This window comes from Colossoma macropomum, unplaced genomic scaffold (assembly GCF_904425465.1).
Source record: "Colossoma macropomum unplaced genomic scaffold, Colossoma_macropomum, whole genome shotgun sequence".
NCBI lineage: Eukaryota > Metazoa > Chordata > Actinopteri > Characiformes > Serrasalmidae > Colossoma > Colossoma macropomum.
The window spans coordinates 4,451,836-4,466,279 of NW_023494786.1; the positions used below are offsets into that span (position 1 = coordinate 4,451,836).

Sequence of the window (14,444 nt, forward strand, 5' to 3'; positions counted from 1 at the left end):
AGTTTGAGCAGCATGTTTAAGTGCCTATTCTGAACAGTGGACTATTTAAACACATGGTCTGTAAACATCTCTTAAAAATGCTATGAATCACTTATGAATGCTGCTTTGCATGTCACTTTACTATAAGGTATATTAACAGCTCCTTAAAAATGCTATGAATTACTTATGAATGTTGTCTTGCATGTCACTTTACTATATGGTATATGAACAACTCCTTAAAATGCTATGAATCACTTATGAATGTTGTCTTGCATGTCACTTTACTATATGGTATATGAACAACTCCTTAAAATGCTATGAATCACTTATGAATGTTGTCTTGCATGTCACTTTACTATATGGTATATTAACAATTCCTTAAAATGCTATGAATCTCTTATGAATGTTGTCTTGCATGTCACTTTACTATATGGACAGTGAATTACTCATAAATATGCAATGAACAGTCAATCAACTTAAAGTCTCAAACTTTATGTGGTCCATAATACTTATCCATTCCATTCAAGATCCATCCATTCATGTAACATGCACTTTAGTGAGGATAACGTGACTTCCATCACTTTTATGGTGAAGGCAAAGCAAGGCAAATTTATAAAGGACATTTCTTACAAAATTATCAGCACCCTGAGTGAGGATAGTCAAAGAGCCACCACTCGATTGTACTTTGAAGTAATGCCAAAAAAGGAATCATTCCTTGGGATAACAGTGCTTGTCACATTTAACCTCAGTTACACAGGATAACTAATGCACAGTTATACTTGTGCCTTCTCCAAAACCGTAAGTGAGGAAGAACATCACTAAAAATAAAACCTCCAAAGTAATTGGGATAACAGTGTTAGCATTTACCCCAAGAAAGTTAAACTTAGTTTAAGTAACATTTTCCACAATAATGTATAGAGTGTTGAATGAACAGTACTTTTTATATATGAATAATTAGTGTAAAAAGCAGAAAGAATAGCATATTGCAAAATACAAATGCTTAACTCAAACTGATAACCTAATCATAAAGAAACAGACGTCAAGTAAGGTTTATAATTGTTTTTTTTTTTCATTGTGACGTCGCTAATGCAAAAGACTGGTGTGTAGTGTGTGCCTCAACTCTTTCAAATGAGGTGCTGAAACTTGATGGACTGCAGCTCCAAATGCAAGCAAATGTTTCAATTCTCAGTCCACACCTACCCTATACATTTCTATTATTTTTCTTTTTTCCATTTTTAGAATAATACAAAAAATTGTAGCATGTTTTATTACATTCCTGCAAATTTTGGTTACTGTGATTTAATCGAAATGGATGATGTGATCTTTTTTCAGGCCCTTTCTCATGTGTTCACTGTTAGTACTTAATAAAGAAAAAGAAATTTATATTAAGAAAGTCTATTTTAGTTTTCTTGTGGGCAGGCTTTGGAGTGGAAAAGGTTGAGAACCACTGATACAGAGGACACTCAAGTTTAGAAGAAGCACTTGCTCTTATGTGTGAAATAGAAGAATAGTGAGTCATCATTACTCACCAGTGGATTTTCACAAGTGCTGTGATTGGTCGAGTAAAACATCACTCCACCCACCTCACCTTGAAAACACCTTCCAGCACTTCCTCCTGTGGTGGTGAACTAATCCAGTCCAAACCGGTTTAGAGTGAAAGTGAAACCTTCAGCAGCTTCTGTTCAGTGAAGAGAAGATCATAAACAGAGAGAGAAAAGCTCAGAGGTAATTACTGAAGATCAACACACAGAATTTACTTTCTGACTTGATGATAAAAGACATTTCAGACACAGAGAGAGCAGAACATCACTGTGGAACTCAGAGACAGAACTATATTTCAGAGAACAGCTTTCAGATGAAGTTAACATGTAGACTTCACTACTTCTGTGTGTGTGTTTACAGGATTAGGTCTAATCTGAAGGACGAGCCATGACCTCCAAAATGAGCTTCTCTGAGGAGCAGCACTCACAGAAAGCTGAGAGGTGAGAGAATCATGGGATTTGGGGTAAAGACTGTATGTTCTCATCTACAACAACATGCAGGAACGTTTGTAGATCATGTCTGATATTGGTTGTGTTCTAGACTGGTTCAGGGTCAGAGATCTGACTCACCTGAACCCAGCTGTGTGTCCATGAAGAGTAACAACTCAATACATATAGGAATAAACTTCAGAGAGGATAACAATTCTTCTGAGCTCAGGTAAGATTGATGTGACACTGAAGAATTAAATGAAAAAATGTGCTTTTTCTCACAGTAAAAAAACAAACAAGGAATACACAGTATTTTTGTTTTACTGTACATTTTTCCATTCTGTATATTTTTGTATGTAGAATAACATGGAGTAAATATATCCAACACAGTGTGTATGGCTGAATTACTGAAGTGTTCCCCAATTCTACCTTATTTTTTTTTACCTGAATTTTAAATGTATATGATTTAATGAATTTACTGTATAAACTCCATTTATATATGTATGTGTGTATACATATATACAACCCCAGTTCTGAAGAAGTATGCACACTGTGTAAAATGCAAATACATGTAAGTAGAAACAGAATGGATATATATGTATATATACCCATTTCCAAAAAAGTTGGGAGCTGTGCAAAATGTAAATAAAAACAGAATGCAATGATTTGCCAAATGTTTAAACCCTATGTTTAATACAAAATAGTATGAAGACAACATATCAAATGTTGATAGTGAGAAATTGTATTGTTTTATTTTGAAAATGATATGCCATTTTGAATTTCATGTCAACAACATGTTTCAAAAAAGTTTGAACAGGGCAACAAACGACTGGTATGTTTATGTAATACTAAACAAAAACACATGGTGATTAATTGGAAAAGGGGACCGGAGGGTATGAGCCAAATACTGTGGTATTTCACTGCTCAGCCAAGGTGCTGGAAAGGAGACTAAGACTGATAGTCACACCTCAGATTGAGGAAGAACATTGTGGATTCCATCCCGGCCGTGGAACAATGGACCAGCTTTTCACCCTCTCACAGATTGTTGAGGGGGCATGGGAGTTTGCCAACCCTGTCTACATGTGTTTCTTGGACTTGGAGAAGACTTACGACCGTGTTCCCCAAGATACTCGGCATTAAGTCAGACTCGTTCAGAGTTAGCATTAGACTCCACCAAGGCAGTGCCTTGTCTCCACTCCTGTTTGTGATATTCAAGGACAGGATGTCACTTTGTAGTTGAGGTCAGAAGGGCATTATGTGTGGAGGCTGGAGGGTGGCGTCTCTGCTATTTGCAGATGATGTTCTTTTGGCTGGATCCTCCAGCACTTACTTGAGCGGTTTGCAGCTGAGTGTGAAGCGGTAGGTATGCGGATCAGCACCTCCACGTCCTAGCCTGGAAAAGGATGGCATGCCCACTCCAGGTAAGGGAAAAGGACTGCCCCAAGTGGAGGAGTTTAAGTATCTCGGGGTCTTGTTCATGAGTGATGGGAAGAGGCATCGTAAGATCGGCCACAGACTGGGACAGGCGGCAGCAGTAATGCAGTCACTGTACCAGACTGTAGCCGTAAAGAGGGAGCTGAACCATATGGCAAAGCTCTCTGTTTACCGGTTGGTCTACATACCCACCCTCACCTATGGTCATGAGCTGTGATTAATGATCGAAAGAATGAAATTGTGAATACAAGCGGCGGAAATGAGCTTTCTTCGCAGGGTGGTGGGCTAAACTGTACTTGATAGGGTGAGTGGTTAGTGATGATGATGATGATGATGATGATCATGGTTAGCTGGCAACAGGTCAGTAACATGATTGGGTATAAAAACAGCATCTCAGAAAGGCTGAATCAGCAGTAAAGATGGGCAGGAGTTTAACACTCTGTGAAAGACTGCACAGACAAAAGTGCAACAAATCAAAAATAACATTTCTCAATGTAAAATAGCAAAGAACTTTGGTGTTTCACCATCTACAGTACGAAATATCACAAAAAGATAAAGAGAATTCAGAGAAATGTCTATATGCAAGGAAAAAGGCCAAAAACCAATATTGGCTAGCCATGATCTTTGGGCCCTCAGGTGGAACTGCATTAAAACAGAGACAATTTTGTAGTGGAAATCACTGGATGGGCTCAGAAAGACTTCTGAAAAATTGAGAAATCTGTGAACACAGTTCATCACTGCATCAAAAAATGCATGTTAAAACTCTAATATGCAGTTAAGAAACCAGATATAAACAGGATCCAGAAATGCTGCCGACTTCTCTGGGCCTCAGCTTATTTAAGATGGACTGAGGCAAAGCAGAAAATTGTCCTGTGGTTCAACAAATCAAAATTTTAAATTCTTTTTGGAAATCATCACACCTCGTCCTCTTGGCTAAAGACCACCCAGCTTGTTGTCAGTGCAGAGTTCAAAAGTCAGCATGGTGGTATAGGGGTGCATTAGTGTACATGGCATGGATGATGTGCTCATCTGTGAAGGCACCATTAATGCTGAATGATATATACACGTTTTGGGAACATATGCTGCCATCCAGACAACATCTTTTTCAGGGAAGATCTTGCTTATTTCAGCAAGAGAATGTAAAACCAAATTCTGCAAATGTCAACATGTTGCTGGGATCAAATTCCAAATGGGCATATATATTTCAAAAAACAATAACGTTTCTGAATAAAGTTTCAGTATTTGATAAGTTGCCTTTGTACTATTTTCAATTAAGTATAGGCCTTATTTGATTTGTACATTGTTGCATTCTTGTTTTATCATATTGCACAGTGTCCCAACTTTTTTGGCAATGAGATTTTATATATATATGTGTGTGTGTGTGTATACATATGGAGTTCATAATACAGTAATACAGTATACAGTAATACAGTAAATTCATTAAATTATATTAAATTATTATTAAATTTTAATTTTTACAAATTTTGTATGTTTAATCTGAATTCAGCTATGTGTCCATGAAGAGTGATCAGTCAATGAATTTGCCACTGAACTTCAGAGAGGAGGACAGATCTACTGAGCTGAGGTAAAGTTTTAAGTTTGAATGGTGTAGTAAAATGTTCCTCACTTTCAGTCCCACCTGATTAATCTCAGCAGGTGAGAGAAGTCTGCAGTGTTGTGACTCTACAGAACCTGGAGTGAAGAACACTGGATTAGGGGATTAAATTAAAGATCTAATACTGAGTGTTCCTTTATAAAGTTTCAGCTGCTGCTATTCTTTATATATATATATATAAATATATATATATATATATATATATATATATATATTTATATATATATATATATATATATATATATATATATAGTATGTAACTGAATTTTAAATGAATATGTTGTAACATATGAAAGTGTGTTTATTGAGCTGTTGAGATTGTTCACAATACACGACTGATAATCTTCTGTTTTCTAACAGAGTCCAGAAGAGCTCAGATATTACCAGGAGAAACGTGGAGATCATATTCAAGGTGTGTATGTGTGTGTGTGTGTGAGAGAGAGAGAAAGAGAGAGAGAGAGAGCGAGAGAGAAAGAGAGAGAGAGAGTGTTGCTGGGTCCCTAATATAATACAATATAAATCCGTAATTTATTTTTTACTAAGTGTTTTATGCAAAAGAAACACGGCGTGAGATAAACTTTTATTACTGACATTAACTGTAAATAATGTTCTGTAACTATCATGTTTTTTTTTACTTAATAAACAAAAAACAGTAATAACAATAAAAATAATATAAACATAGACCCCCTCACACTGGTAACAGGATCCTGTTTCTGTACCTTTTTATCCTTAATCAGGAGCTGGAGCACAAAGTCATCTCTCTGGTAAAAAATCAGCTGAAGAAGTTTGTGAAGTTGCTGAGTCTGGATTACCCAGCATGCTCTGAGAGAGAGATGGAGGATGAGGAGGATCAGAGTAGTGTCAGAGGGGGGGTGCTAAAGATCACACTGACCGTCCTGAGGAACATGAACCAGACTGACCTCGCTAACACACTACAGAACAGTAAGACATCAGGGTCATGGGATTACTTATTTATTAATTATTAAGTGTTTAAATGATCATGATAATTAAATAGTATTAATACTCATCACAGAACTATTAGGTTTAGCTTAATGACCAGGGTTTCTGTTTGAGAGTACGTAGTGCGCATCTGTTGCTGCCTCTTCTCTGTTGTAGGTTCATGTCCTGGGCAGTCTTCACTTTCCTGTACTCAAAGGGGTGGGTTGGGGCTGTTGATCTGGCTAATGTGCTCTGGTGGAGTTAACAATGCATGCTGTTTTTTTAGCAAGTTTGTTGGGATAGTTATCATGTCTTGCCTTGGTTTACGACTGACTGACTGCTCTTGGATGTGGATTACTGTTTCATGATGATTACATACTCAGCAACTGAACTAAAAAGTTTTAACACTCATGTTCATCTGAACCCTTCGACATTTAATGTTGGAGTCTTGGGTTTACGTGCCGACCTAGGAATAATCACCGGTCCCAGCGCTTTCATGTTTCTCACCATGCTTCGGATGCACAGATTCCAGCTATTTGGTCACAGAGGGGTATTATTAATGATCATAAACAGACACGTGAAATCACTCCCAATCATCTTCGCTCTCTGGCGGAATTAGATAATCCTTTATTCTAGTAGGAATCTAGTACTTACTCCTCCATTGGAAGCTTCCCTGCAAAAATAGGTATTTTGAACTCTTGTTCTGTTACTAACAAGGCATTACTTTTAAATGACTTGATCATTGAGAAAAGCCTGGACATGCTCCTTCTTACTGAAATGTGGCAACAAGCAGGGGATTTCCTGAACTTAAATCTATTAGTGCCCTCAGGCTTTACTTATCTATCTAAGCCGTGTCTTACAGGTAAAGGAGGTGGCCTGGCTGCTGTATTCCATACTGATATAAATGTAAAACAGTTGGACTTTCATGATGTTACTACCTTTGAATATTTAGCTATGAAGGTTCTGTCATCTGTGTCATCTTGTTGTTGATTTACCGCCCTCCTAAATCTCCTGCTAATATCTTTCTATCTGAGCTGAATGAATTACTCACAATAGCTTCATCTATGTCATCTTCTATCATGCTGCTGGATGACTTTAGTATTCATGCTGACACCAGCTCTGCACTCTCTACTGAACTCTGTAATATTTTTGAATGTTTTGGACTGATTCAGCACGTTGATTTCCCAACACATATTCAAGGTCCCACACTTGACTTACTTTGTAGCCCTGGTCTAAATGAGTTTCTGGTTCTGTTGTTGGTTTCTCTGACCATTAGCTCACTGAGTGTGGGCTTGGTTTACCCCTTCCTAAATCCAATAGGAAATCTACTGTTTCCTTTCATAATCTTACCTCTAGTCCCACTAATACCTTCTCTAATCTTCTCCTCTGCTCTTTCTGATCTTACTCAGCTGTCCTCTCATGAAAAATTAGTCACATACTACAATAGCACTGTCTCTAAAATACTCAATACGCTTGAGTCTCTCAAGACTAGACATGTTCCTGCTACTCGTACTTCACCATGGTTCACTCCAGAACTTAGAATCATGAAAGTTAATGTTAAAGGGGTTTAGAGCACCTGTATAAGAAAACTGGTCTTTCGGTTCATTTGACACTTTTTACTGAGCAGGATATAAAAACATAAAGCTGCATTAAACACTGCCCACTCCTCTTTCTATTCTGATCTTATAAACTCTGGCAGTCACAGGTGTAAAACTCTCTTTCATACTATAAACAAATTTCTTCAACCTCCTTCACTACCCACTTTGAACTCCTCTGCCCAGTGTCAAGCATTTTTGGATTATTTTCTTGATAAAATCAATAAGATTTATCTGCATTTCCCTGTAGCAACCTCCACTTCTCTTTCTGCTATTATGATGACATTCATATTTATGAATGTCATCATAATAGCAGTGGAAGTTCAGCACTACTTCCCTCTCTGGTTCCATCCAGGCTTTAAGTTCTTGTGTCACAGATTTAAAACTATGGTTGCAAAACAATTACCTGAAACCTAACACTGATAAAACTGAGGTTTTATTAGTTGGAGCTAAAACCTCACTTTTTCAAGTATTTAACTTTTCAGTCAACATTTATGGTGTCACTTTTAAGCCTGCCCAGTTTGTTCAGAAACTTGGCTGTCTTCTTGATTTATCTCTCATTTTTGTGTCTCACATTAAGCTCGTCACCAAAAGTGCTTTTTATCATCTGCGTAACATTGCACGATTACACCCCATGCTTAGTGATGCTGATGCTAAAATGTTGATTAATGCCTTCATCTTCTCTCACATTGATTACTGTAACTCACTTTTCTATGGTCTTCCAGCTAAACTAATCAATCTCTTCAAAATGCATCCAAAACTCAGCAGCCAGCATTCTTACCTCCACCAAGCGCACAGCTCATATTACTCTTATTCTCTGACAGTTGCATTGGCTTCCTATTAGTTCTAGAATTAAGTACAAAATCCTTCTTCTTACCTTCAAGGCTCTATGTGGTCTGGCTCCGACATACCTCTCTGATCTCATTTCATTATATTGTCCCTCTTATGCTCTCCAATCTTCTAATTCTGGACTCCTCACAGTTCCCTCAACTAGACTTTCTACTACGGGTGGCAGATCTTTCAGTGCTGCTGCCCCTAAACTCAGGAATTCTTTACCTTCTACTCTTCGTAATTGCTCGTCTTTGTCTGCTGTCAAAACTCTGCTAAAAACCTTCCCTGTTCTTCCCTTTACTGTCCTTGATTTTTTTTTGGAGACTATGTAAAGCATTCTTGGGTTTGTGAAAGGTGCTATACAAGTTGAACTTATCATTATTATTATTTAGTTTGTGTGATGTCACTATATGTCATAATATGTTTGTGGCAATGCTGAAACTAAATCGTGTTGTTTTTGTTTCTTCTTTTTATCAGAAATAGCTCCTTCTTGTCATCAAAAGCTGAAATCAACACTGAAGGAAAAATTTCATAAAATGAATGAAGGAATCTCAAATTCTGGAACCTCAACCCTTCTGAATGAGATCTACACAGAACTCTACATCACAGAGGGAGGGAGTGGAGAGGTCAATAATGAACATGAGGTCAGACAGATTGAAACAGTGTCCAGAAGACCAGCAACACAGGAGAAACCCATCAAATGTAATGACCTCTTTAAAGATAATTCCATCAGAACTGTGCTGACTAAAGGAGTTGCTGGAATTGGAAAAACAGTCTCTGTGCATAAGTCCATTCTGGACTGGGCTGAAGGAAAAGCAAATCATGACGTCCTCTTCATATTTCCACTTCCTTTTAGAGAGCTGAACTTGATGAAGAAGAAAAAACTCAGTCTTGTGGATCTTCTTCATATTTTTTTCTCAGACACAAAAGAACTAAAACCAAGAGACTATCATTGCTACAAAGTCATGTTCATCTTTGATGGTCTGGATGAGTGTCGACTTCCTCTAGATTTCCAGAACAATGAGAGCTTATTTGATGTAACACAGTCAGCCTCAGTGGATGTGCTGCTGACAAACCTCATCAAGGGGAATCTGCTTCCCTCGGCTCTCCTCTGGATAACTACTCGACCAGCAGCAGCCAATCAGATCCCTCCTGAGTGTGTTGACCAGGTAACAGAGGTACGAGGGTTCAGTGACCCTCAGAAAGAGGAGTACTTCAGGAAGAGAATCAGTGACCGGAACGTGGCCAATAAAATCATCTCACACATGAAGTCCTCAAGAAGCCTCTACATCATGTGCCACATCCCAGTCTTCTGTTGGATTGCAGCCACTGTTCTAGAGAGAGTGTTGGGTGAAGCAGAGAATGAAGAGACCCCCAAGACTCTGACTCAAATGTTCACACACTTCCTGATCTTTCAGATCAAACACAAGGACCAAAAGTACCATGGGAAATGTGACACTGATCCTCAGCAGACTAGAGAGAGTATTCTGGCACTGGGAAAACTGGCTTTCCAACAGCTGGAGAAAGGCAATCTGATCTTCTATGAGGAAGACCTGAGACAGTGTGGCATTGATGTCAGAGAAGTGTCAGAGTACTCAGGAGTTTGTACCCAGATCTTCAGAGAGGAGTTTGGGCTACACCTGGGGAAGGTGTTCAGCTTTGTGCACCTAAGTGTTCAGGAGTTTCTGGCTGCTTTATATGCATTTACTTACTTCATTTCCAACAACAGAAATGTTCTGCTACCTGGATTATTTGGTTTGTTCAGAAAGACAACAATGTCAAATTTCCTCAAGTTTGCAGTGGACAAGGCCTTACAGAGTGAGAATGGACACCTGGACCTTTTCCTCCGCTTCCTTCTGGGCCTTTCAGTGGAGTCCAATCAGAATCTCTTACAAGGCCTACTGACACAGAAAAGAAGCAACGCTCAGAGCAAAGAGGAAACAGTCCGGTGCATCAAGGAGAAGATCAGGGAGAATCCCTCTCCAGAGAAAACAATCAGTCTGTTCCACTGTCTGAATGAACTGAATGACCATTCTCTGGTGCAGGAAGTCCAGACATACTTGAACAGACAAAGTTCCAGTGGCCTCAGTGGAGCTAAACTCTCTCCTTCTCAGTGGTCAGCTGTGGCGTTTGTAATGCTGAATTCAGACAACGAGCTGGATGAGTTTGACCTGAGGAAATATGATCCATCAGAGAAATGTCTTCTGAGGCTGCTGCCAGTGGTCAAAGCATCCAGAAAAGCTGTGTGAGTATTTTAATGTATATGTTGTACTGCACTGTATTTAATCTGAATCAGGGTTGGTGCATTCTACTTTCTCCTTTCAGATGATTTCCCTCTTGTTACAGGACATATTTTTGTTTTTATCTCTTGTTAATTTATGTGTGTTGTCAATGAAGCCTCACTTGGTAACAGTGTCTTTGCTGTAGAAGTTTAATAATGGCTTATATTCAGTTTTTCACAAACTGTACTGCACTAAATCTAATTACACAGGAGTAATTATGCTCTCTCCATAATTAAACATAACTTTTGTCAGAGTGCTGACAAAATCCTCAATATGAAAAATGTATTGTGACATAATTTATCTTGATAATAAAATATCATCATACTGCCCACTGCTACACATACTTAATAGTTTTTTAATGATGTCTAATGTATTTGTAATACTTAAATAATAGCTGCATATGGATTTATAAATTGTGCCATTGGTAACTTTGAATTAAATAAGAATAATAAGTGATTGGTCATAACTTACAAATGATATGATGTGAAATATTAAGCATTTACTTAACAATAATGAGAATCAGTTGTCCTGTTTTAAATGACTTCCTGTCATGCACAACCTTTTCCTTAATGCTTAGCTAGTGCTCATAAAATGACTAATGTGAACTCCTTTTGGAAATTGTTAAAAAAATATTGGATCCCTATTATGAAGCTATGCTTTATAATGTGTTAATGAATGTTATAGTACATATTGCATTACAGTACATTTATAAAAATCATATACACTGCTTTATTTATTTCTCACTAAATATGTATAAAAATGAAATTGTATCATCTATTAATACACAAGTGAATGTAATAAAATAAAAAACTAACAAAATATTACATAATGATTAAGTTACTATTTATAGGGACCTGTTATTATAAAATGTTACTAAATTACATCTTGGCCCCTTCTTGTTGTAATTGTAAATCAACTTTGAGTGTGAAAAACAAATCATGTTTCAAACATCCAGTGTAATTTTTTTTCTAGAGGTAAAGATACACATGGCAAGCAACATCTCTCCTTTCTAATTCTCCTGTTTGAAACCACACCATGTACTGTATGTACTTTTTACAGACTAGTTGGCTGTAATATCACAAAAACATCTTGTGAAAAACTATCATCAGCTCTACAATCAGTAAACTCCTCCCTGAAAGAGCTGGACTTAAGTAACAATGACCTGCTGGATTCAGGAGTTGAGCTGCTGTCTGCTGGACTGAAGAGTTCATACTGTAAATTGGAGACACTCAGGTGAGCTTTATGCAAACTAGATCTTTATTATGTTCAGCTCTTACAGCATAATATCTGCTTAATCAAGACATCAGCCTGATTCCTTTAAACCATTATTAATGTAATGTTTACTCTTTGAACATTAATAAAAGTTTATTTAATCTGATTGAGTACAGTTTGTGGCATAAATCAGTTCCATATTATTCAAAGTTATTGATCTGTGCAAGTTGTGAGTAGGAACCAGCAGCTGAACTATTCAGCAATATGAACAATGAAATACATTTTAATAGGCTGTAGTTATAAATCAATTTTGAATGTGACAAAGAAATCAAGCTACAAACATCTAGTGTACTTTTTTAGATATAAATATAAAGTAACACATGGTGAGCAACATCAGTCTATTCTAATTCTCTTGAATGTAAACCATCCCAAACCATCCCATACCTGTATTTCCTCTGTCTTTACAGACTAGCTGGCTGTAATCTCTCAATAGCATCTTGTGAAAAACTGTCATCAGCTCTACAATTAGTAAACTCCTCCCTGAAAGAGCTGGACCTCAGTAACAATGACTTGCAGGATTCAGGAGTGGAGCTGTTGACTGCTGGACTGAAGAGTTCACACTGTAAACTGAAGACACTCAGGTGAGCGTTCTGCAAATTAGATCTTAAAAAATAAAAATAAAAATGTGCTTTAGTGAAATGTGCTACTTGGAATAATGTGCAATTGAATTATAAAAAGTTTGAGATTTTCTGATTTAGGGTGGTGTATATATATCGATCAGGCATAACATTATGACCACCTCCTTGTTTCTATGCTCATTGTCCATTTTATCAGCTCCACTTACTATATAGGTGCACTTTGTAGATCTACAATTACAGACTGTAGTCCATCTGTTTCTCTGCATACTTTGTTAGCCCCCGTTTACCCTGTTCTTCAGTGGTCAGGACCCCCATGGGCCCTCAAAAAGCGGGTACCATTTGCGTGGTGGATCATTCTCAGCACTGCAGTAACACTGATCCACTCAGACCAATGCAACACACACTAACACATCAGTGTTACTGCAGTGCTGAGGATGATCCACCACCCAAATATGACCTGCTCTGTGAGGTTCCATGGGTGTCTGTAATTGTAGAACTACAAAGTGCACCTATATAGAGAAAAAAAAGAAAAAAAGAGTGGTCATAATGTTATGTATATATATATATATATATATATATACAGTTGTGTGTATGGATGGGGAAAGCTGCAAATGAATTGCCCTCTTTGGGATTAATAAAGTACTCTGAATCTGAATTGGTCCTACTCCCAGCAGATAATTTGGTAACACTTCTACCTAGATCTCCTTAACAGGCCTGCGATAAGTGGGCAATGATAAGGTATTATGGAAACATAAGCTAAGCTAAGCTAAAAATACATGCTACTTTTCCAGTTTTTAAAATATAACATGTCAGCAATCGTAGCACTTACTAATTTGTAATAAAATAGGAAAAAAATGTAACTCTAGTTATCTATAAATAAAATGTTTTTTTTTCCAGTTACACAACAATTATCAATTCTATATTTTATTATTTATTACCCCAAAATAATAAGTAGTTCTGATTAAATTGTGTAGTTTCAGTTTTGTAAAATACTGTTAATTGTAAAAATAAAGCAAAGATTATACAACAAAATTTAGCTCAGAAATTAAAAATGATCTTTAAAATGTCACAAATCCTACAATTTCATGGACTCGTTGTGTATTGTAGACAGGAAACAGTTTTTACTATATTTCTCTTCTCCAGAAGAAGCCTCTACAGAAACAGAACAGGTTATTATTCACTGCACAAGAAAAGGTCAATCATGTTAATAACATAGTCCATATAAACACTCTCTTCATATAAATATCAGATAATATATATTACAAAAAACTACAAACATCACACATATCAATTACATTTATAATCATGCAATGGAATTGCCTGTATCTATTGTATTAACTAATGATCAAACTTTACATCTCTTAATATGATAAATTACTAATTCCATGTGGACATTACATAAAAATATGTGAAAGGTGTGGAACATCACTAGGAAAAAACAAAAAATCTTTAAAAACACAATATAAGCATAAACAGGAATCAATCCTAATATGGTTTTGTGATGTGTGACAAGTGAGAGAAAGCAGAACAAAGAAAATCTTATGAGGCTCTACAGTAACCCCTGTAACAAAACAGAGCTTACTTGCCAAACAAGCATGTGTGTGTTGGACTATGTGCCAGACACTCATTCCCCAGGCTCCAATGACAGTTGCGAGAGGTGGCAGTAAGCCGGAACCTGAACCCCGAGCACAGACAACAACCTGTGATGACAGTGGGTGGAGGATGATAACCATGAGGGCTGGGGAGATGGCACCTGAGTCCTTTGCCCTGACTCCTGAGTACTGCCTCCAGTCCCATAGGCCACTTTAATAGACCTTATGTTTGATCCCAGTAGTTAAAGTTCTGGAGCAGGGCTAGAGCCAGCAAACTCTCTTTCCCTCTTTGCTCAGGTTCTCACACTGGATTTGGATTTGGGATTTGGATTTGGCAGTGTGGCTGCCTTTAAAAGG

General features: G+C 37.4%; 1 protein-coding gene across 1 annotated transcript in view; it reads left to right on the top strand.

Moving 5' to 3' along the window:
* Positions 1 to 1,638: 1,638 nt before the first annotated feature.
* LOC118798363 (NACHT, LRR and PYD domains-containing protein 12-like) overlaps positions 1,639 to 14,444 on the top strand; it is a 29,578-nt gene continuing 16,772 nt past the window's right edge. Inside the window, exons 1-9 of the mRNA XM_036557801.1 lie at positions 1,639 to 1,704; positions 1,882 to 1,961; positions 2,062 to 2,178; positions 4,891 to 4,968; positions 5,359 to 5,410; positions 5,736 to 5,940; positions 8,841 to 10,608; positions 11,705 to 11,878; positions 12,325 to 12,498. Of these exons, the coding sequence (XP_036413694.1) occupies positions 1,909 to 1,961; positions 2,062 to 2,178; positions 4,891 to 4,968; positions 5,359 to 5,410; positions 5,736 to 5,940; positions 8,841 to 10,608; positions 11,705 to 11,878; positions 12,325 to 12,498 (2,621 nt within the window). The 5' untranslated portion in view covers positions 1,639 to 1,704; positions 1,882 to 1,908. The remainder of the gene's footprint in view (positions 1,705 to 1,881; positions 1,962 to 2,061; positions 2,179 to 4,890; positions 4,969 to 5,358; positions 5,411 to 5,735; positions 5,941 to 8,840; positions 10,609 to 11,704; positions 11,879 to 12,324; positions 12,499 to 14,444) is intronic.